We start from the raw sequence: 22,224 nt of genomic DNA on the forward strand, positions 1-22,224 counted from the left end.
TCCAAAATAAGATCACCTGGACTATATACGTCACAGCGTTTTTGAGACTATGATAAGGTAATATACATGAAAACATAACAAACTGGGGACCAGCAGTTAGCGTAATGGCTATGTCACTGGACTCCCACGTAGTCGACCGCGGTTCAAGTCCCAGACCCGGTGGCTTAAACTCACGCCGGGCGTGTGTGTGTGCATGCCCAAGATCCTGAGAGGAGAATGGAGGAGAAGGGATTGCGGCGTGGCCATCCCCACTGGGGGGGGGGGATTTCCTGCTTTCTGTCTCTCTGTCTCTCTCTGTCTGTCTGGTGAGCGCACGTGCCCTATAGCAAAAATCTCTTAAAAAAAAAAAAAAAACATAACTGTAAGAATTATAAGTGTAGGAAAACATAACCATAATAATTATAATTGCAGGATAGTACCATGAATCAACAGAGGTTTAAGAGTATCAGTAAAGAACACAGACTATGGAGATATAAAATAGGAAGTTTTAATTCAGAGTCATGTATTATTACATGGAATGGTTATATTTACTAATCTAAGTACTAATTCATTCATTTTAATTCATAAAATAAAATTACTCCCACCTATTTCCAGATTACATGAAAGTGATAAAGCATAAAGTTCTATACAATTTCAAATACTAATAAGAACGCCTAAGTCTCACTTTATTAAACTATCTGTTCCCATAATCTTTTTTCACTAACTCCTATTCTTTCCCACAATGACCTTTCCTGTAATAACACTTGTGCAACTACTATAACTCTATTTTCTCTTCATAAGCCAGATTATTATCTGCAACCTTCCCCCTCTCTCATCTTCCTTTCCTTTGATTTAAATTTTCCAAAACTCTAGGTCAAGATTAACTTTATTTGGAAGTCTATAAAGCATCTATGTGTTCTGTTTTGTTACATGTAACTAATTATAGGTATTGTTTTACAAAACATACTGCTTTGTCTCTCATCTGTCTGATTAAACAAGAGTGATAATCAGACTGAAAAGTGAAGAATGGACAACTGAAAAGGTGAATGAATATGGAAAATAGGAGAAGGGGTTGAAAAAGGACAGCTAGTTGGGGCTAATAGATGGCGTGCCAGGGACATCGCTGGACTCCCATAGAGCTGACCGTGATATGAGTCCCGGACTTGGTGGCTTGAAAATCATGCCTGGCACCTGTGCATATGTGCCTAAGATCCCAAGAGGAGAATAGAGGAGAAGGGATTGTGGTGTGGCCATCTTCCCTGGGAAGTGATTTCTAATTTTTCCTCTCACTGTCTCCATCACTCTCTGTGAGCACATGCACCCTCCCTAAGGCAAAACTCTCACAAAGTGAATAAAATAAAATAAAATAAAATGGAAAAGGACATCTAGCTACTATCTCAGACTAAATAATTATGTCCTGAGATATTCAAAACAGCTTGGAAATGAGATTCCCTGAATCACTTCCAGTATATAAAACTTGCGACCATTTTCAAAAATAAGTTCTATAGCCTAGTAAAATTCATTGTTAGTTTCACCTAACTTTAATAATTTTCAGGGGGGGCCAGCAGGTGGTGTGGTGGTTAAAGGTGCCGGATTCCCATGTGGCCAGCTGTGATCTGAGTCCCGGACCTGGTGGCTTGCTTTCCCTTCTCTCTCTCTCTCTGCCTGTCTGGTCAAATTGAAAAATAACAACAAATGGAATTAAATAAATAAATAATTTAAAAAATAATAATTTTTAGAATAAAATTATTAAAAGTTTTTTTTGTGAGTACCTAGAAACACAAAGACCAACTAATAACAGTAAGACATTTCACAAACTAATCTTGTTATTATTTTACATGTCTTTGGGAGAATTGTAGATAAGAAAAGCAAATATAATGGTTAGATATTAGTAAAGAATTTCAGAATGCCTTTCATGAGGGACCAGCAAATGTGTAAGGTTACACTGCTGGACTCCCATGTAGTTGACCATGGTTCAAGTCCTGGGCCTAGTGGCTTAAAACTAAGGCCAGGCGCATATGCACCTCAAATCCATGGCCACCCCCTCCTACCCCTGAAGTGATTTCTGTCTCTCTGCGAGCATACATGCCCTATAGCAAAAATCTCAAAAAAAGAAAAAAATAATAATGCTTTTCATGATTTCGAGAACAAAATCCAAAAAATATAACTAGTTCGGTTAACTAAATCAGCAACTGATTGAACAATTATACCCAGAGCATACTACTTAATGGAATGAGGTCTGGAAGAATGTTCTAGTGGTATGCTATGAGGCTAAGATGAAGATACCCAGGATATGTTCCTCAGCTTTGAAGATGACATGAGATTGCAAAGGATAACAAAAACACTGGATAACAAAATAAGGATCCCAAAGGATCTGACATTTAACAAGAAGAAATGTAAGAGATAAATGTAAACATTCCATAGTGAATTCCAAAACTACTCCATAGCATAGAAGAGAGAAAGATGCATCTGTAGAACATGCTTAAAGGGTTTAGGGATTTTCATTTTAGTATCACTTTAATACATTAAGCTTATGTGGAGTTAAGCTGCATTAATAGAACCACAATATTAAGATCTAAAGAGGAGAATTCTTGCTTTGCTCTCCAAATGTCATACTACATCTGGAGTACAGATTTTGGTTATAATCCTTTAATGGGGATCTAAACAGACCATAATACCAGATAAAGAGAAGAAATTAAAATCTGCCTTATGTGTAATGGAACTGAGAGTACTGAATCTAGAAAAAAGGAGATCTGAAGATTATATATAAAAAACAAGGGATAAACATTACTCAATACTAAAAATAATGTAGTAGGGGCCAGCAGGTGGTGTGATACTTAAGGGCACTGGATTCCGACATGGTCAACCAGTTTGAGTCCCAGACCTGGTGGTTTCCTTTCTCACTTTTCTTCTCTCTCTCTCACTCTGTCCCTCTCTGATGAAATTAAAATAAACATATAAAGTTAAATAAAGTAAGTCTTAAAAAAAAAAGTAGGGTTACTTGTGGCTTAAACAAATTTATACATACAAACTGCTTAGAATACTGCCTATTATTTAGTAAGCTCTTACTAATTATTATCTCGTTAGTAGTGAATTTTTTGAGTTGTCTGCTTGAAACTTATTCAGCTTTCTATGTTGTACTACCGCTCATTACTAAATAGGAAAATCCACTCTATATTGCTGACATCTCAGGCAACATCAAGCATTTCAGAAATTTTGATTCTCAAATCAAGTTAATGAGTTATTGGTTAGATTTTTACTGTAAAGAGAAATCATACAGTGATAAATACTATATGATAAAAATAATTTTGCCAGAAGGCAAGTGTACCTGCTGGAAAGAGAGACAGAGAGGGAAAGTGAGAAAGTTCCTCTCATGTGGCATAGTCACACTACAATCTCTTCTGTTCCATTTCTCCCTCCTTTTTTGATTTTTGGGCACCCAAACACATACACCTGACATGTATTTCAACCTGGTCCAAGACCAGAACTGTGTGGACGGTCATGAGGGGTCCAACCATGGCCTAGCCAGTGATAAATGCTGTATTACACTCATTTTCATGTGTCCAATTCAAAATGGTAAATTGTTATGATATGAAAGTATGATGCAACATATATTTGTAAATATATACATACAAGTATGTACACATAACTTACACACACCCTATATGTGTATGTATACACACACATATATATACACATACACCTGTGTCTGATACACACACACACACACACACAGACACATACACACACACACACACACACACACACTTTGTGTCTTGATATCTCACACATATCCAGAAATGCAGTACAGTATAATTTTAAGGGACTAGGCTCTGGAATCAGGGTGCTTGGTTATATATTTATCTTTACTAACCAATAGCTATGTGACCTTAGGAAAGTTATCTTAAAGTCTCAGTTTTACCATTTATGAAGCACAGACAAAATAGTATAAAAAACAGTAGTAAATAAGCCTTTTAATATGCTGGCACATAAACATTCAATAATTGTTAGATGCTATTTATTATACCATTATTTGGTATTTGCCAACCAAAGCTTTCACATGACTCCCTTCCATACTAACCAAAAAAGGGAAGGAAGCTTGCTTAGTGTCAAGAAAACAAATACAACAAAGGCCAAAGTCTAATTCTCCCAGTAAGAAAAACAATAACGCACTTTCAAATTTAGTTAGTTTATTAGATTTGGATAGTTTATAAAAGACTTAATGAAGAGTGGCCAAAGACAAAAAGACAACTAGCCAAAGAGTATGCTGCCTAGATCCTTGTCTCACACACCAAAAAGGACAACACCAAAGTGGCTACTGACTAACTAAAAGTTGTTGTATAGCTCAATCTAGACTGCATATAAACAATTTTATATTCTTCAGCTCCATTCTCAAAGTGTGTGTATATGCGTGTGCATGTGTGTGTGTGTGCACTCAACAGCCAGGGATGTGAGGACCAGCAGTTGGTGTAATAGTTATGTCACTGTACAGTGACTTAAGAGAAATTCACTGTGACTAGAGGGCAGGGATAAAAAAGCAGGTGGAAGAGAAGGGGTGGGGAGAAGAAAGAGAAATTCATAAAGGCCAGATGACAGTGCAGAAATAACACAACTGGACCCACACAGGAAGTTCCCAGGTTCACATCCTAGGATCTCCCTAAACACTTGGGGCATGCATTCACCTACCCATGATACAGGTTGACTGAGATTAAAGGTGGATCATTGTGTAAAGACCATTAAGGGTCTCTCTCATGGAAGAAACACACTTTAAAAACAAGAAATTCACAGAAACTTAACTTTTTTTAAACATAGCTTTAAAATAGTGGTTCTCAAAATATAGTCCTAGGGGCCAGCAGGTGGGATGGTGGTTGGGACACCAGACAGCAAAAATCTCTCTTAAAAAATCATATACAGGGGGAACCAGCAGTTAGTGTAATGGCTATGTCACTGGACTCCCACATGGTCAACTGTGGTTCGCGTCCTGGACCCGGTGGCTTGGGACTCACGCCGGGCGCATGTGCGTGCGTGCCCAAGATCCCGAGAGGAGAATGGAGGAGAAGGGATTGCGGTGTGACCATCCCCCCTGGGGGATGATTTCTCGCTTTCTGTCTCTATGTCTCTCTCTGTCTGTCTGGCGAGCGCACACGCCCTATAGCGAAAATCTCTCCAAAAAAAAAAAAAAATTATATACAGGGACCAGCACTTAGCATAATGACTATGCCACTGGACTCCCATGTAGTCGACCACAGTTCAAGTCTCTGACTGGTAGCTTAAACTCCTGCTAGGCGTGTGTGTGTACCCAAGATCCCGAGAGGAGAACGGAGGAGGAGGGATTGTGCCATGGCCATCCCCCCTAGGGGGTGATTTCTCACTTTCTGTCTCACTGTCTCTCTCTGTCTTTCTGGTGAGCACACGTGACCTATAGCAAAACTCTCTACGAAAAAAAAAAAATACACACACACACACACAGTTTATGCATAGATCAGATACAAAAATACATCATGGCTTGCAAATGAAATAAAGAGGAATCCATGGAACAATCATTCCCCTCTGTTGCTTTTATAACAGTAGAATTTGTATAGCAGATTCTGGCACATTCCTGCCATAATTTTTGTTCTTAATTTCAGTAACATAAAAAAATACTCAAGAGTACTCCAAATCTAGGTAACTAGATTAGTCAATGTAGAATACACAGAATCTATTTGAAAAGATTTACCAAAGCAATATCATGATACTTTGCTTCTAATCATATTGTTGTTGTATAAATATAAGACAATGATGATGTTAGATAAAGTTAAAATCAAACTTTCCATAGTCCATAATTATTTCACAATTTTAGGTTGTGAAACCAAGTTAATAAAGGTCAAGTTGTGATTTTAGCATCTATTTCCTTAATTGACACCTAAGCTACAAAGCTGTTGAAATCAGCTGGGACACAATTATCTGCTACCATACAAATATAGATCACAACTAGAGCAAATAACTGGTGAAGAGAAATGAGGATGCATACAACAAAACACTTTTCTGTATAAAAATGTGATTTATAAAACTAAGAACACAGTTGATCATATTTACTCTTTTCTTAAATTTCTTTCCCACCATTCAATTTTATTTGCAGTAGAATTCAACTGATGGTATAATTTCATTAGTGAGCCTATGGAACAAGCTGGCATATTTTCCTGTTCTCTGAGACTGATATTTATCACATCTGGAGAAACAAAAGTAAAATTAGGATACAGTCATAATATGAATCATATTGTGGATTCAGCAATAACACAGAAGAAAGCAAGTTCCCAAAACTGTTACTAGACCCAGTAAAAGCTGTAAGTTATATTCCCCATCCAACGAAAAAGTGGTTGCAACAAATATGAAATCCTGTTAATTTATACAAATTAGTGTTTACAATACAATAAAAATTAGATCTTTGTTTAATATTATAGTTTTAAATCACAACAGAAATGCTTCAGAACTTAACCAAGGCAGATGAAAATGTATCACTAATACCCATCAAGAAAATCCATTTAACCCTATATGTATAAAAATTAGCTAATAGCTTCCTAGGCTTGTTAAAGTGTTGAATCAAACAAGAAACTGAGAAGATTTTGAACAGAAATCAGAAAAAGATTGATTAAAATATGTAATAAAAATAATACATAAGATTTGAATAATAATGGGAAAAACTAATTTTATCCAATAGTTTCAATACTCTCCTCTACCAAAACTTTCCCAAAGTTCTAAGCAAGTACCTAAATAGGCTAATTTTGAGTTTTACTTTCTTCTTCTGCTTAATTACTCTCCAATAAGAACACCCATAAAATGTGCCATAGTACAAATGTACAAGATGAAACCTAAGAAAGTTGTTGTGAGAATTAAATGTGTTTATATTTGTTAAGCACCTAGCAGTGTATGGTACATAGTCAACACTAAATAAATGTGGTCAACTATGTGGGAGTCTTAACCACCATGTCATCCATGGCCTCGAGTTCAAGAATTTTTTAAAATCTATTTTGTAATAGAAGCATAATGTACAATAAATAAATGAGATATGTGGCCCACAAAAATAACCCTGTAAGATATGTGATGCTTATGAAGTCCTGTTTCCTAATACCCATAATCAAGACTAATGCAATTTCCAAATCTCCATCAAGGAGACAAAATTTAACAGATAAAAATAAATTGCGATCTTTAAAGCATAGTGATCTATCTATAGAACAGAGCAAGACAAAAGTCAAAAGGAAGACTCATCTGCTTTGTTCCCAGGAAAAGGACATGATAACTGCTTAATTAATATCCAGATTCCTTTAAAAAAAAATAGGGACCAACAGATGGCATAATGGTTACATCATTAGAGTACCATGTAGTAGACCGTGGTTGGAGTCCCGGACCTGGCTGCTTAAAACTCACACTGTGTGTGTGTGTGTGTGTGTGTGTGTGTGTGTGTGTGCACGTGTGCCCAAAAATCTCAAGAGCAGAATGGAGGAGACGGGATTGTGACTTGGCCATCCCCCTGGGTGGGTGGTGATTTCTCTCTGTCTGACAAGTGCACGTGCCCTATAGCAAAAACCTCTCCAAATGGGAAAAAAAAAATCCAGATCCCTTGAAAAGTATTTTTTATAGAGAGAAGTAATTCTTAAGCTTCTACCATAACTTTGATGATGAAATATCATTCAAGATTTTTCAGGTTCCTTTTCTTTTATTCTATGATCACAAAGCCACTAGGTATTAAAAGTGGCTCCCTAAGTGCTTGGATACAGAGCAGAGTGCACTGGATTTTCAACCTGAAAATTCTGATCACTGGAAAGGGTTATCTTCTATTCCAACACAAACTGGCATTCTAATGTGAACATTCTAATGTGTACATCATTCTCTGGATTGAATTGGGTTCCTAAACTGTAAGCACACAGGAGTAAAAGTATACATTTGAACTTCTGAGGTTGGAAAAAAGAGAACACTTTCCACATTGACAACTGTTAAAATCACCTTTTGCTTTTCCCTCTCCTACCCCTAAAAATGAAAAATACAAATAAAAAAGGACTTTTTACAAACAATTAATTAATTTTATTTTATTAATTATTATTTTTTGACCTGACAGAGGCAAAGAGAGAGAAAGGGAACATGAGAAAGACAGCCACCAGGTGTGGGACTTGAACTGCAGTCAACCATGTGGGAGTTCAGTGCTTTAATCACCACAGCCACCACCACGCCCACAGGCCACAATGGCTTGCCCCAAAAGGACTTTCTTTGATCTATTAAAATTTGCTAGCCAATAACATTAAAAAAACAAATAATGATAAGTGTTGGTGAGGCTGGGGTGAAAAGAGAACTCGCCTACACTGTTGGTGGGAATGCAAATCAGTACAATCACACTGGAAAATGATACGGCGATTCCTCAGAAACCTACAAATAGAACTACTATAGGACCCAGTAATTCCACTCTTAGGTATTTACCCAAAGAATAGAAAAACCCTCAGTTGGAAAAACACTTGCATATCCATGTTTACTGCAGCATTATTTACAATTGCTAGGACATGGAATCACCCCAAACGTCCAAAAATAAATGACTGGATTGAAAAAGTTTCCTATGTACTCTATGGAATATTACTCACCATAGAAAACAATGAGACCCTGATATTCCATACAAGGTGGATGAATATGGAAGACTTAATATTAAGCAAAACAGGCTAGACCACTCAATACATACGAATGTTGTGCTCTATAGGAGAGCTGAAAGTTTGGAAGGTATAGTAGCACAGAGGGCAACTGTAGATACTAGAGATAGTAAGGATAGGGGTAGTAAGGGAGAGGGTAATGGAGGGAGGGAGGGGAATGGGGGAAGAAAAAAATGTTTGACAAAAAAATGAAAAGCTATTTCCCCTGATGATAATGTAATATAGTAATGTCTTTGTCTTGACTGATGTACATGGTATTCAGGCTGGAAAAAGCAATGTGTACACTGTAAACTTATATGTGATTAAGTGTAAATTAAAATTAAAAATTTCAAAAAAAATGCTGCCAAATCAAATTTAGACAGATTCATCTGAACAACAAAATGCCTAATTAAAATCAATCTAGAATTTAAATCAAATCATAGGAGGCATGTATACATAGCCTTATCTATATCAATGCTCTATTCCCAAATGAAAAAAAAAACAAAAAACAAAAAACTATGAAACCTCAAATTGTGTTTCCAGGCAAAACCCAGAGGTTATTTTTAAACTGCATTAGCCAGGGACATTATTTATAAAGTGGCTTGGTATATGTGACTCAATTATTCCAAGACTTTACGAAGTATTTAAGACACATAGCTGGTACAGACCAGAGTAGGAATACTTCCAATTGAAGTGTGTAAGTTTGGGACTTTGAAACATTTCAGACATTTTTCATGGGTTATTAAAAAATACTCCTTTAAAACAAGTCCCTTCCACACTAAAGTATTCAGCCTCACACGAGACTACTACAACTATAAAATTGTGTCCATTTAGGTTTCCTTTACGAATAGAAAACTCCCGCCAAAAGCTCAGTCTTTCAAATGTCTCCTATCAGTCCTAAATCAACAGGGCAAAATTCTCTTAGGACTGTGATGCGGAGAACTGCCGCCGCAACTGAAACCGTCTTCGCAACCTCAGTCTCCAGGAGACTGAAAGGCAGCGCAGACGCCTGGGCAGCCTGCAGGGAAGTCAGGGCGGCGGAGCGAACCGCGCGGTGGGGCGGTGGCGAGTCCTACCGAGGAAGAGCATTAGAAGGAATTACTCTGAGAATGTCTAAGGAAGAGGACATTCGCTATGGGGACAACAGACGTACTTCCAGACTACGTACGTTTTAAAGGGAATTTAAGTGATGGGGGTAAGAAAAAGTGACAGGAAACCATGAACCCTTCCCGGCCGGAGGATTACAGAAGTAAGAAATGGGAGGAAGAGGGAGGAAGGCTAGGACAGTAAGGCCCCAAAAGACCAGGAACTGAAACACAGTCCCCGACCTGTGAGCTTGGCCTGAGTCCGGATCTCCTATCCCTACCCGCGGAACGCAGGAGAAAAAGACCCCACTTTCCCAAGGCTGTAGACAATAACGCTTTTACAACCGTAAGGAGCCCTGCACAGGAAGATGTCGCCTCTATCCCCACCTGCTCCCGTTCATTCCTTTCTCTCTCACTCTAGCGCTAGCCGCAATGAGGGAAAACTCTGCCACAGCCTGAGCCGCCTGCAGGACGGAACAATAAAAATACCTGAGTCCCAAGAATCACGCCGGCAGCGACAGGAGGAGGAGCGGTGGACAAGGGAAGCCCGGACAGGATCCTCGCTCAGGCTGGTCCAACCCTAACTCTTACCCGCGGGGCGGGGAGCTTCCGCCCGGAAGCGGGAGAGCGTCACTTCCGCGTACGGCCTTTTCTCCTCCTCTCCTCCTCCGCCCTAACTACGTTCGTCGCGTTCTGACTTTCTCTTCCAGGAGACTTCTGGTCCTGACACCTGACGTGGACTACAAAAACCAGCAGTCATCACGGCAGATTAATTTCCGGGTCAAGAGGGCCACTGTGGGTGCATCACCATGGAAGCGATCGGTTTGATCACGTGGTGCCCCTGGTTACGCCCGGTGGCATCCGTGGGGTCTGGGGCTCAGGCCCGGCTGGGGGAGGGGGCCATTTTGCCAAAGGCTTCCTCCCTGAGTTGGAGGCGGCCTGGGAGCTGGCTGAAGGTGTTCCTTTTCTTCTTCTGCAGCTTGAATCTTGACTACAACTGGAAGGCGGGGCTCCATCAAGCCCTTCGGAGTCTGCAATGGTTCCCTCCAGTCACCACCTGACGACCCTCCATGGCGGCTGCTCCTTCCGCGCTGCTCCGGCTGCCGCCTCTTCCATCCCAATGTGCCTATCGCCTCCAGAGCCGCAGTCGTGCTTCCGCCCCAGAGACTGATGACAGTCGAGTTGGCGGCACCATGAGAGGAGAGAAAAACTATTATTGCCGTGGAGCTGCCGGGGATCACGGTTCCTGCCCCCCTACACCTTCGCCTCTGGGCTCGACCCTCTTGATGCCCGCAGAGGCAGTTTCAAGTAGCTGGTCAGGATCTGGAGGCGGGCTGTCGGGGGGAGATGAAGAGGAGACTCGGCTGCTTCAACTCCTTCGCACCGCGCCAGATCCTTCCGAGGCCTTCCAGGCTTTGCAGGCTGCTTTGCCGCGGCGGGGCGGTCGACTTGCCTTCCCCCGACGCAAGGAAGCTTTGTATCGCGCCCTGGGCCGAGTGCTTGTGGAAGGAGGTAGTGATGAAAAACGCCTTTGCTTGCAACTCCTCTCGGACGTTCTCCGGGGCCAGGGGGAGGCAGGCCAGTTGGAAGAAGCCTTTAGTTTAGCCCTTCTGCCTCAACTAGTTGCCTCCTTACGAGAAGAGAATCCAGCCCTGCGAAAAGATGCGCTGCAGATCTTGCACATATGTCTGAAGCGTAGTTCTGGACAAGTGCTGAGAACGCTTATACAGGGATTGGAAAGTACTGACGCCCGACTTAGCTCTTCCACAGCATTACTACTCCCTGTCTTACTTACTCCTGAGGATTTGTTGCTTGGCCTGGATCTCACCGAGGTGATAATATCACTAGCCCGAAAGCTTGGCGACCAGGAGATAGAAGAAGAATCTGAGACAGCTTTCTCTGCACTTCAACAAATCGGAGAGCGACTTGGTCAAGAGAGGTTTCAATCCTATATCTCACGCCTACCGTCTGCCCTAAGGAGACATTACAATCGTCGTCTGGAGTCCCATTTTGGAAGTCAGGTTCCTTATTATTTAGAACTTGAAGCCTCTGGATTTCCTGAAGACCCCCTTCCCTGTGCAGTGACTCTTTCCAACAGCAATCTTAAATTTGGGATTATTCCTCAGGAGCTTCATTCAAGATTGTTAGATCAGGAAGACTATAAGAACCGGACTCAGGCTGTTGAAGAACTGAAGCACGTGTTAGGGAAGTTTAGCCCTAGTTCTACTCCTTATTCTAGTCTTGTTGGTTTTATTAGCTTGCTGTATCATTTGTTAGACGATTCTAACTTCAAAGTGGTCCATGGCGCACTTCAGGTCCTGCATTTACTGGTTATTCGCCTTGGAGAGCAGGTACAGCAGTTCTTGGGGCCTGTCATAGCAGCTTCTGTCAAAGTGCTGGCGGACAACAAGTTGGTGATCAAGCAAGAATACATGAAAATCTTCCTCAAGCTAATGAAGGAGGTAGGTCCTCAACAGGTGCTTTGCTTACTCCTGGAACATCTGAAACATAAGCATTCCAGAGTGAGAGAAGAGGTGGTGAACATTTGTATCTGCTCTCTCCTGACCTATCCCAGTGAGGATTTTGACTTACCCAAATTGTCTTTTGATCTTGCCCCAGCTCTTGTAGATAGCAAACGCAGAGTACGCCAAGCAGCTCTAGAAGCCTTTGCTGTGTTGGCATCATCAATGGGCTCAGGTAAAACCAGCATCCTTTTTAAGGCTGTGGATACTGTTGAAATGCAAGATAATGGAGATGGAGTGATGAATGCTGTGCAGGCCCGGTTGGCCAGGAAAACCCTTCCAAGACTAACAGAACAGGGATTTGTGGAATATGCTGTACTCATGCCATCTTCTGCCCAGGGTAGGTCAAGCCATTTGGCACATGGAGCAGATACAGACTGGCTTTTGGCAGGTAACAGAACTCAAAGTGCGCACTGTCACTGTGGTGACCACACAAGGGATAGCATGCAAATGTATGGATCTTACAGTCCAACTATTTGTACCCGAAGGGTATTAAGTGCAGGAAAAGGAAAAAATAAATTGCCATGGGAAAATGAGCAGCCTGGAATCATGGGAGAAAACCAGACCTTCAATTCTAAGGATGTAGAGCAGGTATGCTTATCTAATTTTCTTGAGTTAAAACTGCACATATTTAAAATGAAGATATGCCTGTCATGATTTAAGGGTAAGGATGCTTGAGGGTTGATATAGTTTGTTTTAAATCTGAATGTTGGTACGGGTATCTACCATAATGGTAAAAGTCACATAATATGATTTAACAAGCTTCCTGTTTGATGGATTTGGTTAAAGTTGAGGCACAATGTAATATTAAAAAATTCCAAGATTTCAATTTTGGCTTGCCATTTTGGCATTTCAGTTATCAGAATCATACAACAAATATGATCTAAGAGATGCCAAATAGGAGCTGGGATTATATATATAAATATGTGCTAAGAATGAAGATGAGATCACTACCACAGTTTAGGAAAAGGATCCGTAAACCGGAAGTAACAGATTTCTTGAGTGCTAAAGTAGAAATATATACAAACAATCTTTACCCACCGTTTTGAGCATCCACTAATAATTCTTAATTATATCATTTGTTTATTGGGTAATACAAAAAACAATTTTAAAATTCTAATGTTTCTGTATTTGTTACTTGGAATTCTTTTCAATGTTTAATAAGTAAGCACATCTTAATTTTTTGATGCTTAAAATTTTAAAGTTTTTTTGATGCTAAAATTGTCCCAAATTCAACCAGTGGCTGGCTCCTGTGTCCTTTTGGCATGACTCTTTAATCCTTGAGCACTTAAAACATGATGCCTAGACTTACCTTGTCCTTTTTTGCTCCAGCCCTAGAATCAGCCATTTTCTTAAGAGTCCCAGTACTGCCTTTATAGTGGGAAGTAGTATTTAAAAACCAAAGTCTGGGTATAGCTTTGTTCGTTGATATTTCTTGCTCTTAGGGATTGGCACTTCCAGTGGAGTAACATTTCCTTTCTTTTTTAAAATGAGTTTATACTGATAATTCCAACTCAAATCTAGCATTACAGGGCTCTTTGTCACCTTGCTTTATTCCATATTTAAATCTTTTTTCACTCAAAATAAATCCTTGGTTCCTGACATCAATTATATTTATTCATATGCTGTATCTTACAGTATACTAAAAGTTGCTAGACCAATAGCAAAACTGCCTACCTACTAAATAATGTTCAGATTTCTCCCCAAATTTCACCCCAGTTATACTTATTTTGCTCAAAATCCTTCAGTGGCTCCAACATCTTTTAATATAAAGTAAATAATGGCCCCACCAATATAATAAATTACATTAATATAATTAAGTAATGGCCCCATTTCCCCACACTCCTAGTTCCCTGACTATTTCCACAAAAAAAAGGTCCCATCCACATACCTTGTCCATCTGCTTTTAACTCGAGTCTTCTGACCTTTACATGTGTTGGTCACTGCCTAGATCACCCTTCCACATTGATCTGTCCTCTTTTTCCAGATAACATCAATCTTTTTCTTATCCTTTGGTCCATCTTAGATCTTTTTGTTACCACACGCCTCATCTCATCCTAAGCTTCTCCCATCAGAGTGCTTATTATTACATTGAACTGAAATGGACTCTTCATAAGCCTTTTCTGTTTCACTACTATACTGTTAGCTCATTGAGAACAGAGAGTGTATCTTTTGAATATTAGTATCTAGAGCTTAGCACACTGCTTGGTGCATAGGAAGCACTTAAAGATGTTTGTCCAGTGACTAAAAGTATTCTCAAGTGTAGATGATTTGTTTAATAAAGATGTACCTTGTTTTTAAAAAATAACTTTGGACCGTCTAGTAGCATTGCGATTAAGGTAGCTGGATCCCACATGGCTGACTTGCACAGTATGAGTCCTAAGCTCAGAGGCTTGGAAAATGTGCTTACACACACTTATGTGTGTGTAAGTGTCCAAAATCCTGAAAGAAGAAATGAAGGAGAAGGGATTGCAGTGTTTGCATCCCCCATGGAGGGTTGCTTTCTCATCTTCCCCCTCACTCTTTCTTCTCTCTCATCAGTCTCTCTCCTGCCAATGCTCTCACCCTCTAGCAAAAAAAAGAAAAGAAAAAAAAAAAAGACATTAAAAAAACTTTAAAACATACTTGGAATATGATGTTATTAACTATTCTGTGCTTGTAGTTACTAGTAGTCATCATGTATCATTGATGGAACCAGCATAAGGTACTGGGTTTCCTGTGTCTCATGTGGATATCAGTGAAGATTTTGTTATTAAAAGTACATTTAAGAGGGACCAGCAGTTGGCATAATGGCTATGTCAATGAACTCCCATGTACTTGACCGCGGTTCGAGTCCTGGACCCGGTGACTTAAACTTGTGTCAGGTGCATGTGCGTGTGTGCCCAAGATCCCAATAGGAAAATGGAAGAGAAGGGATTGCAGCGTGGCCATCCCCCCTGGTGGGTGGTTTCTCACTTTCTGTCTCTCTCTCTCTGTCTTTCTGGCAAGTGCACGTGCCCTGTAGCAAAAACCTCTCCAAAAAAAAAAAAAAAAGGACATTTAGGAATGTGAAGGTACTTTTTGGTCCCATATTCTTATATGTTACTTTAGAAACAACTTTTAGGGGCCGGCAGTTAGCATGGTGGTTAAGGGAGCTAGATCCCACATGGCTAACCATGGTTTCAGTCCTGAACCTGGCAATTTACTTTCTCACTCCTCCCATCCCCTCTCTTTCTCTCTTGCTCTGTCCCTCTCTGGTCAAGTTAAAATAAATCAATCAATAAGTAAAGTTAAATAAAATATTTCTTAAAAACAAAAAAAAAGGAAACAGCTTTGATATTAGTTACTCCCAACTGTATCTCTCCTTCTTAAGTGGATTGATATACTAGCACTCTACTTCTAAACTTAAAAATCAGAGATTTTTTTATACCAGAAAGCAGTCATTTTATTTAAAATTGTTGAGTGATGAAAAATAGATTATTAAATATGAAATTATGTTTACTGGTTTATTTTTAGTAATTAAATAAAATTATATGGTTTATTTCTAAACGTGCTTTTCTAAAACTATTAAAATAAGGCCAAAGTGATCAATTTAGCTATGAAATGTGCCCAGCTTCATTTTCTGCTGTATATATGACTAATTAGAAAGACAAAAGTAATTGGGAATTATTATTATTATTATTTTTAGATTGTTGAGAGAGGGCATATGCACTATCTGGAGAGACACAGACTGTGAAAATGAGAAATCATCCCCCAGGGGGAGAGCCACACCACAATCCCTTCTCCTCCATTCTCCTCTTGGGATTTTAGACATGCAAGCAGGTATGCCCAGTGTGTATTTCAAGCCCCTGGGTCTGGGACTTAAACCTCAGAGTCAGCATGCGGGATTCAGACCTTAACCACCAAGCTACCTTCTGACCCCAACTGGGAATTTCTTAAGCCTTAAAGTATTTTGGAGAAAACTAGACTGAAATCATAATTCTTCCTATTTTTTTTTAAATGTCAGAGGATGCATGCATATGTGTTCGCATGAAAAAGAAGAGAAAGAGAGAGAGAGAGAAAGAGAGGGAGGGAATCATCCAAAAGGCCCTATTCATGCCACAATCCTTCTTTCCTCTAATTCTTGAGCTCTTCAAGATCCTGGGTGCCCACAACTGCCAGGACTAGGACTAAAACCCTGATCAGCCATGTGAGAATCCAACTTCCTCTGTATGGTGCTTAACCACTATGATCTGGGGCCAGTCCATTCCTGTGATTTATACCCATCCTGACACCCACTCAAAGAAATTTTAAATATGTTGATTTTCTTGAAAATATTAAAATATATGAAATGCTTTAGTCTTTCTTTTTGAAAATAAATGAATTGTTACACATGAGCTGATTCAAACTAATGTAAATGGTTTCTGCTTTTATAATTACCAAGATGAAAATTTGAGGATAATTCAGGTACTATAATACGGTAATGGCAATGTTAATTACTGTATACAAAATCATTAAACTTTGCATGAAATTCAAAATAAAAGGTTAAATGATCAGTCTTTAAAGATATGTGTCTGAGCATGTGCTTTCTAAAGGAAGAAAAAAGAGGGTACTGATGAACATAGGTTGAAAATCCTGAAGAATTAAGCTACCTATTAGAGCAAAATCTGAGGTAAAGTTATTGTAGTTCTCAGCTCTCTCCCATCCCTGCTCTGACTTCCAAAACAGGAGAGCAGTTTACAAAGGACAACTGACTTTTGATAAAAGGGGAAAAAATAAATGTCAAGCTGATATTATCAATTAGCCTTTCTCATTGCACACCACATGTAGAGTACCAATCATGTGTGACTTGGATGTAAAAATGAGATTTTTGTGACTAAAGGTTTATCATTTTCAAGGGAGATAAGATTAGATTAAAAGATAACATAGCAAATAGCAGAGTTAAATGCCATCTTATGATAGAAATTACCTCCCATAGGGGATGGGCATGCCACTATCCCTTCTCCTCCATTCTTCTCCTGAAATGTTGGGCACTTATGCATATGCGCCTAGCATGATTTTTAAGCCACTGGGTCCAGGAACAAGCATAAATCAAACCAGAGGCCAGACCTGTGACTTAGAATGGAAGAAACCTAAATATGTGACAAACATAAAAGGAAGTACTGATACCTGCTATGATAAGTCTCATCATCAAGGGCTCAGTTACTAAATAAGACAATCAGCCATGTGGGAGACCAACACCTTAACCACTATGCAACCTGCTAGTCCCCCAGGCTCTACTCTTAATGCCATTGCATTGGGGATTAGGTTTCAACATAGGATTTTGAGGGTTAGACACATTTAGACCACAGCAGCAGTAAAGTCTTAAATAGCAATTACTTGGGACCAGCAGTTAGCGTAATGGCTATGTCGCTGGACTCCCATGTAGTCGACCACGGTTCGGCTCCTGGACCTGGTGGCTTAAACTCACACCGGGCGCATGTGCGTGCGTGCCCAAGATCCCGAGAGGAGAATGGAGGGGAAGGGATTGTGGCGTGGCCATTCCCCCTGGGAGGTGATTTCTTGCTTTCTATCTGCCTGTCTCTGCCTGTCTGGTGAGTGCACGTGCCCTATAGCAAACAAACAAACAAACTCTCTCTCAAAAAAAGAAAAAAAATAGCAGTAGCAATTACTACTTCCCAAGCACTGTTCTAAAACACAAAAGGTCAAATAACCTTCATTGGTCTCTTAGCTAGTGAATGGCATAGCTGATTTGAACCTAGGTGTTATGGATGGAGTGGGTGCTCTTAATCACATCATTGTCAAATAAAGAACTATTAACTAACCTTTTTTCCCCTGTAGAAATTCTTTTATTACAATAACTTGGGAAATTAACAAAAAGGTTCCCAAATGAGATGAATTTGAGCTGTTCTTGACAAAAACTAAGGTTTAAGTGAACAGGAGAGTGAAGTGAATGCTCAGGAAAGAAGATGGCCTAAACAACAAAGACATAGTCATGCTACAGTACTGTACTTGGCATGTGTTAGCTCTGGAATCCCTAGCTCTTAATGAATTACTGAGCCTCAGAGCAAAATGTAACATATTAATACAGTAATATTGAATAACTAAAGATAACCTTATTTAGTAACCGAGCCTTAATGATAAGACTCACCATGGCAGGTATCAGTACTTCCTTGTATGTTTGTGACATATTCACGTGTTTCCATCCTGTCACAGGCCTGAATTCTGGTTGATTTATGCTGTTTCTTGCCCAGGCTCTGCTTTAACATTTGCATTAATCTGTTATTTCTCTTTTGTCTGCATGTAGTGTTAGTGACCTTAAAGAGATCAGGTTAGTTGGAAGGATGATTTTTGTACTGTAGTTATGACAACAGATGCAGGGGCTACACTGGAGACTCTCATAGTAGGCTAAAGAGTTTGGCCAATTATTTTGACAGTGGTTTGAGATTACAGGAGGGTTATGACTTTTGCTGTTTTGGTTTTGTTTGATCTGGTCTTTTTCTTTCTTTTTCCAGCAGTTTTTGGAATAATTAATCACAATAGCAGCAATATGTAGGACTTTTGTTTATTTTTGTTTTTGTTTTCTTATTGTAAGGGAAATCTCTTTAACCCTTACACACTTAATAATTGACTGCCTTAGGCCTGAAGTGTTGAATTTTATGAACATTAGCAGAATGCCAAGTTTAGACTAGAAAGAAGGGATGGATGGATGAAAGGGATATTTCCAAGAATCTAGTGGTGACCCAGCAGGTGACATGGCAGTTAAGGCAGCAGGATCCCACATGGCCAAGTGTGTGGTTTGAGTCCTGGACCCAGTAGCTTGAAAAATACACTGGTTGCATATGTGTGCTTGGTCAAAAATCTCAAGAGGAGAGTAGAAGAGAAGGAATTGTGGTTTGGCCATCTCTCCTCGGGGGGTAAAGGGTACTTTCTCGCTCCACCCCAACTCTCCTACAAGTACACATGTGCTATACCAATTTTTTTAAAAAGGGATTTATTGACTAAATATTGAAGAAGTAGAGGAAGAAGGATAACTGAAAATTGAACAGTTATATAATTGAAGAGCTGTAATGAATGATAGTTTCATGAACAGATGTATGAACGTCTAAAAGGAGGAATTTAATTTTGGGATAAAAATGAAAATATTCCAACTGAGTTTGAAAACTGCTATTTAAGGAACATGAAAAGAACTAGACATGTAGATTCTTGAAGTTATATGCACCAAAATTAATAGGAGTAGATGGGCTCTCCAATGAATAGCAGAAAGTAAAAGCTTAAAACCAGAGCTTGGTATACAGCCTCAATTAGGGAATAGCAGTAGATGATATAGCCAATAAGACAAAATGAAAGTGTGCCTAAGAATTGAAAGAGAACCAAGAAAGAATAAGCTTTTGGAAACAAAATCATGAGGAACTTTCGAGGAGTGAATAGTACTATAAATGAAACACAGAAATTGAGGAGAATGAAAATCAAAAAGCATAATTTGTTATAATATTACATCCTACTACTTGTAAAATAATTTTTGAAGATAATATCTTAATTTTTTTTTCTTAATTTCTTTGTGTCTTTTTTTTTTTTTTTTCTCCCTAGAGATTTTTGCTATAGGGTGCATGCACTCACCAGAGACAGACAGAAAGACCAAAAGCGAGAAATCACTCATTCCCCAGGGTGATGGCCACTCTGTAATCTCTTCTCCTCCATTCTCCTCTTGGGATTTTGGGCTTGAATTGCACACACACCTGGCATGAGTTTTAAGCCACCAGGTCTAAAACTCAAAACCACAGTCAACTAGGTGGGAGTCCAATGACCTAATGATTACATCCTCTGCTGGTACCCTTAATGTCCTTTCATTTCTTCTGATTGTGAGAAGTTATGCATGCTTTTTATAGAAAATGTGGTACTATAAAAAAGCACAAAGAGGGACCAGCAGTTAGCGTAATGGCTATGTCACTGGACTCCCACGTAGTCAACCGCGGTTCGCATCCCGGACCCGGTGGCTTAAAATTCATGCCGGGCGCATGTGCGTGTGTGCCCAAGATCCCGAGAGGAGAATGGAGGAGAAGGGATTGCGGCATGGCCATCCCCCCTGGGGGGTGATTTCTCGCTTTCTGTCTCTCTGTCTCTTTCTGTCTGTCTGGCGAGCGCACGTGCCCTATAGCAAAAACCTCTCAAAAAAAAAAAAAAAAAAAAGAAAAGCACAAGTAAAAAATTGAAAACTTACTGTGCTCTTCTTTTGAGAGAGATTAAAAAGTCTTTTCCTCATAATTTAAAAAGTCTTTTCTTGGGACCAGCAGTTAGCATAATGGCTGTGTCGCTGGACTCCCATGTAGTCCACTGCGGTTTGAGTCCCGGACTTGGTGGCTTAAACTCACGCCAGGCATGTGTGCGTGCATGCCCAAGATCCCAAGAGAAGAATGGAGGAGAAGGGATTGCGGCGTGACCATCCCCCTGGGGGATTTCTCACTTTCTGTCTCTCTGGTGAGCACACGTACCCTATAGCAAAAAACCTCTACAAAAAAAGAAAAGTAAGTCTTTTCTTGATAAACTGCTACTAACTTTTTAAATAGAATTAAAACCATTATTTTTAAAAACTATTATATGTTTGCAATTTTTAAAAGAGCTATTTTATCTAACTTTATTATTATTATTTTCCATTTTGATCAGAGAGAGCAAGCGAGAGAAAGAGAAAGAGAAAGTGAGAAAGCAAGCCACCAGGTCTGGGACTTGAAGTGCTATTGGCCGTGTGGGAGTCTAGCACCTTTAACCACCACACCACCTGCCAGCCCAAACAATATTTTAATACCCCCTATCAAAAGATAAGGTAAGATGTGTTAGATTAAAAGATTGAATGTCAGGAACAAATTTTTAAAATCTGTTTGTGAAAAAACATGCAAGAAATCAATTGCCGAGTCTAGGAGCTAATAAACACAAGATTGAAACAGTAGGTGACATTAATTTCTAGCCCTTATTAATATTAAGCATGAAACTTGCTTATTATGACATTTTTATAAGAATTATTTTATTTAACTTTACTTATCTATTTTTTTTTTTTTTTTAATTTGACCAGAGAGGGACAGAGAAAGAGAGTGAGAGAAGACAAGTGAGAAAGCAAGCCTCCAGGTCTGGGACTCGAACTGCAGTCTGCCATGTGGGTGTCCAGCGCCCTCAACTACCTCGCCACCTGCCAGTCCCCTTATTATGACATTTTTATTAGCTAAACTTTAAGGAACTGAATGAATTAAACTTTTAGATAATAACTTCAAAGACCAAAAACTCATTTCTATGTCCTTAAGAGAAATAAGGAGCTCTAAATAGACCATATCACATTTTGTAACTTTAACTCACACCTCTTTTTGTTTGTTTTGGAGAGGTTACAGGGCGTGTGCATTCTCCAGACAGACAGAGGACAAAAAGAGACAGACAGAAAGCGAGAAATCATCCCCCAGGGCGGATGGCCACGCCTCAGTCCCTTCTCCTCCTTTCTCCTCTTGGGATCCTGGACATGCACGCACACGTGACCGGTGTGAATTTTAAGCCACCGGGTCCGGGCCTCGAACCACAGTCAACTGCATGGGAGTCCAGCGACATAGCCATTATGCTAACTGCTGGTCCCAACTCACACCTCTTTAAAAACTTTTCTGTACTTTTTTATTTTATGTAAACTTCTTTTCTTTCCCTTGATTACGTTTAAGAGTGACCAAAAAGGGCTTGTTAATAATGACTGGTGTGTCCTACAGTCTACTTGTAATATTTGCTGAGTTTTTTGTAACAAAATGTAACTTAAGACCTTGTTGAGTTCTAGATTTTCAAAAATGCTTTTGTATATATCTGGCATATATACTAATGTTCTGTACCTTAAGCCAAATTTAATTATAAAGTAAATCTAGTATAAAATGAATTCTTTTTTAAAATTTTTTTATTTAATCTTTTTTTTTTTTTTTGAGAGGTTTTTGCTATAGGGCGCGTGCGCTCGCCAGACAGAGAGAGACAGAGAGACAGAAAGCGAGAAATCACCCCCCAGAGGGGATGGTC

General features: G+C 39.5%; 2 protein-coding genes across 7 annotated transcripts in view; one reads left to right on the top strand and one right to left on the bottom strand.

Moving 5' to 3' along the window:
• Window positions 1-10,318, bottom strand: part of KLHL28 (kelch like family member 28) — a 39,284-nt gene extending 28,966 nt beyond the window's left edge. The window contains exons 1-2 of one of the 2 annotated variants that reach the window (XM_006160596.3): window positions 10,202-10,318; window positions 6,079-6,187 (exon numbers count right to left, since the gene is read on the bottom strand). In XM_006160596.3, the coding sequence (XP_006160658.1) occupies window positions 6,079-6,081 (3 nt within the window). In that variant the 5' untranslated portion in view covers window positions 6,082-6,187; window positions 10,202-10,318. The remainder of the gene's footprint in view (window positions 1-6,078; window positions 6,188-10,201) is intronic. The other variant, XM_006160598.3, reaches the window with a different exon arrangement.
• A 115-nt stretch (window positions 10,319-10,433) lies between these two features.
• TOGARAM1 (TOG array regulator of axonemal microtubules 1) overlaps window positions 10,434-22,224 on the top strand; it is an 87,067-nt gene continuing 75,276 nt past the window's right edge. For 2 of the 5 annotated variants that reach the window (XM_027776647.1, XM_006160595.3), the window contains exon 1: window positions 10,534-12,825. In XM_027776647.1, the coding sequence (XP_027632448.1) occupies window positions 10,783-12,825 (2,043 nt within the window). In that variant the 5' untranslated portion in view covers window positions 10,534-10,782. Of the gene's footprint in view, window positions 10,508-10,531; window positions 12,826-22,224 lie in introns of those variants that run through there. The other 3 variants (XM_027776646.1, XM_027776648.1, XM_027776649.1) reach the window with 3 other exon arrangements.

The sequence above is a fragment of the Tupaia chinensis genome, unplaced genomic scaffold (assembly GCF_000334495.1).
Source record: "Tupaia chinensis unplaced genomic scaffold, TupChi_1.0 Scaffold000691_1, whole genome shotgun sequence".
Lineage (NCBI taxonomy): Eukaryota > Metazoa > Chordata > Mammalia > Scandentia > Tupaiidae > Tupaia > Tupaia belangeri.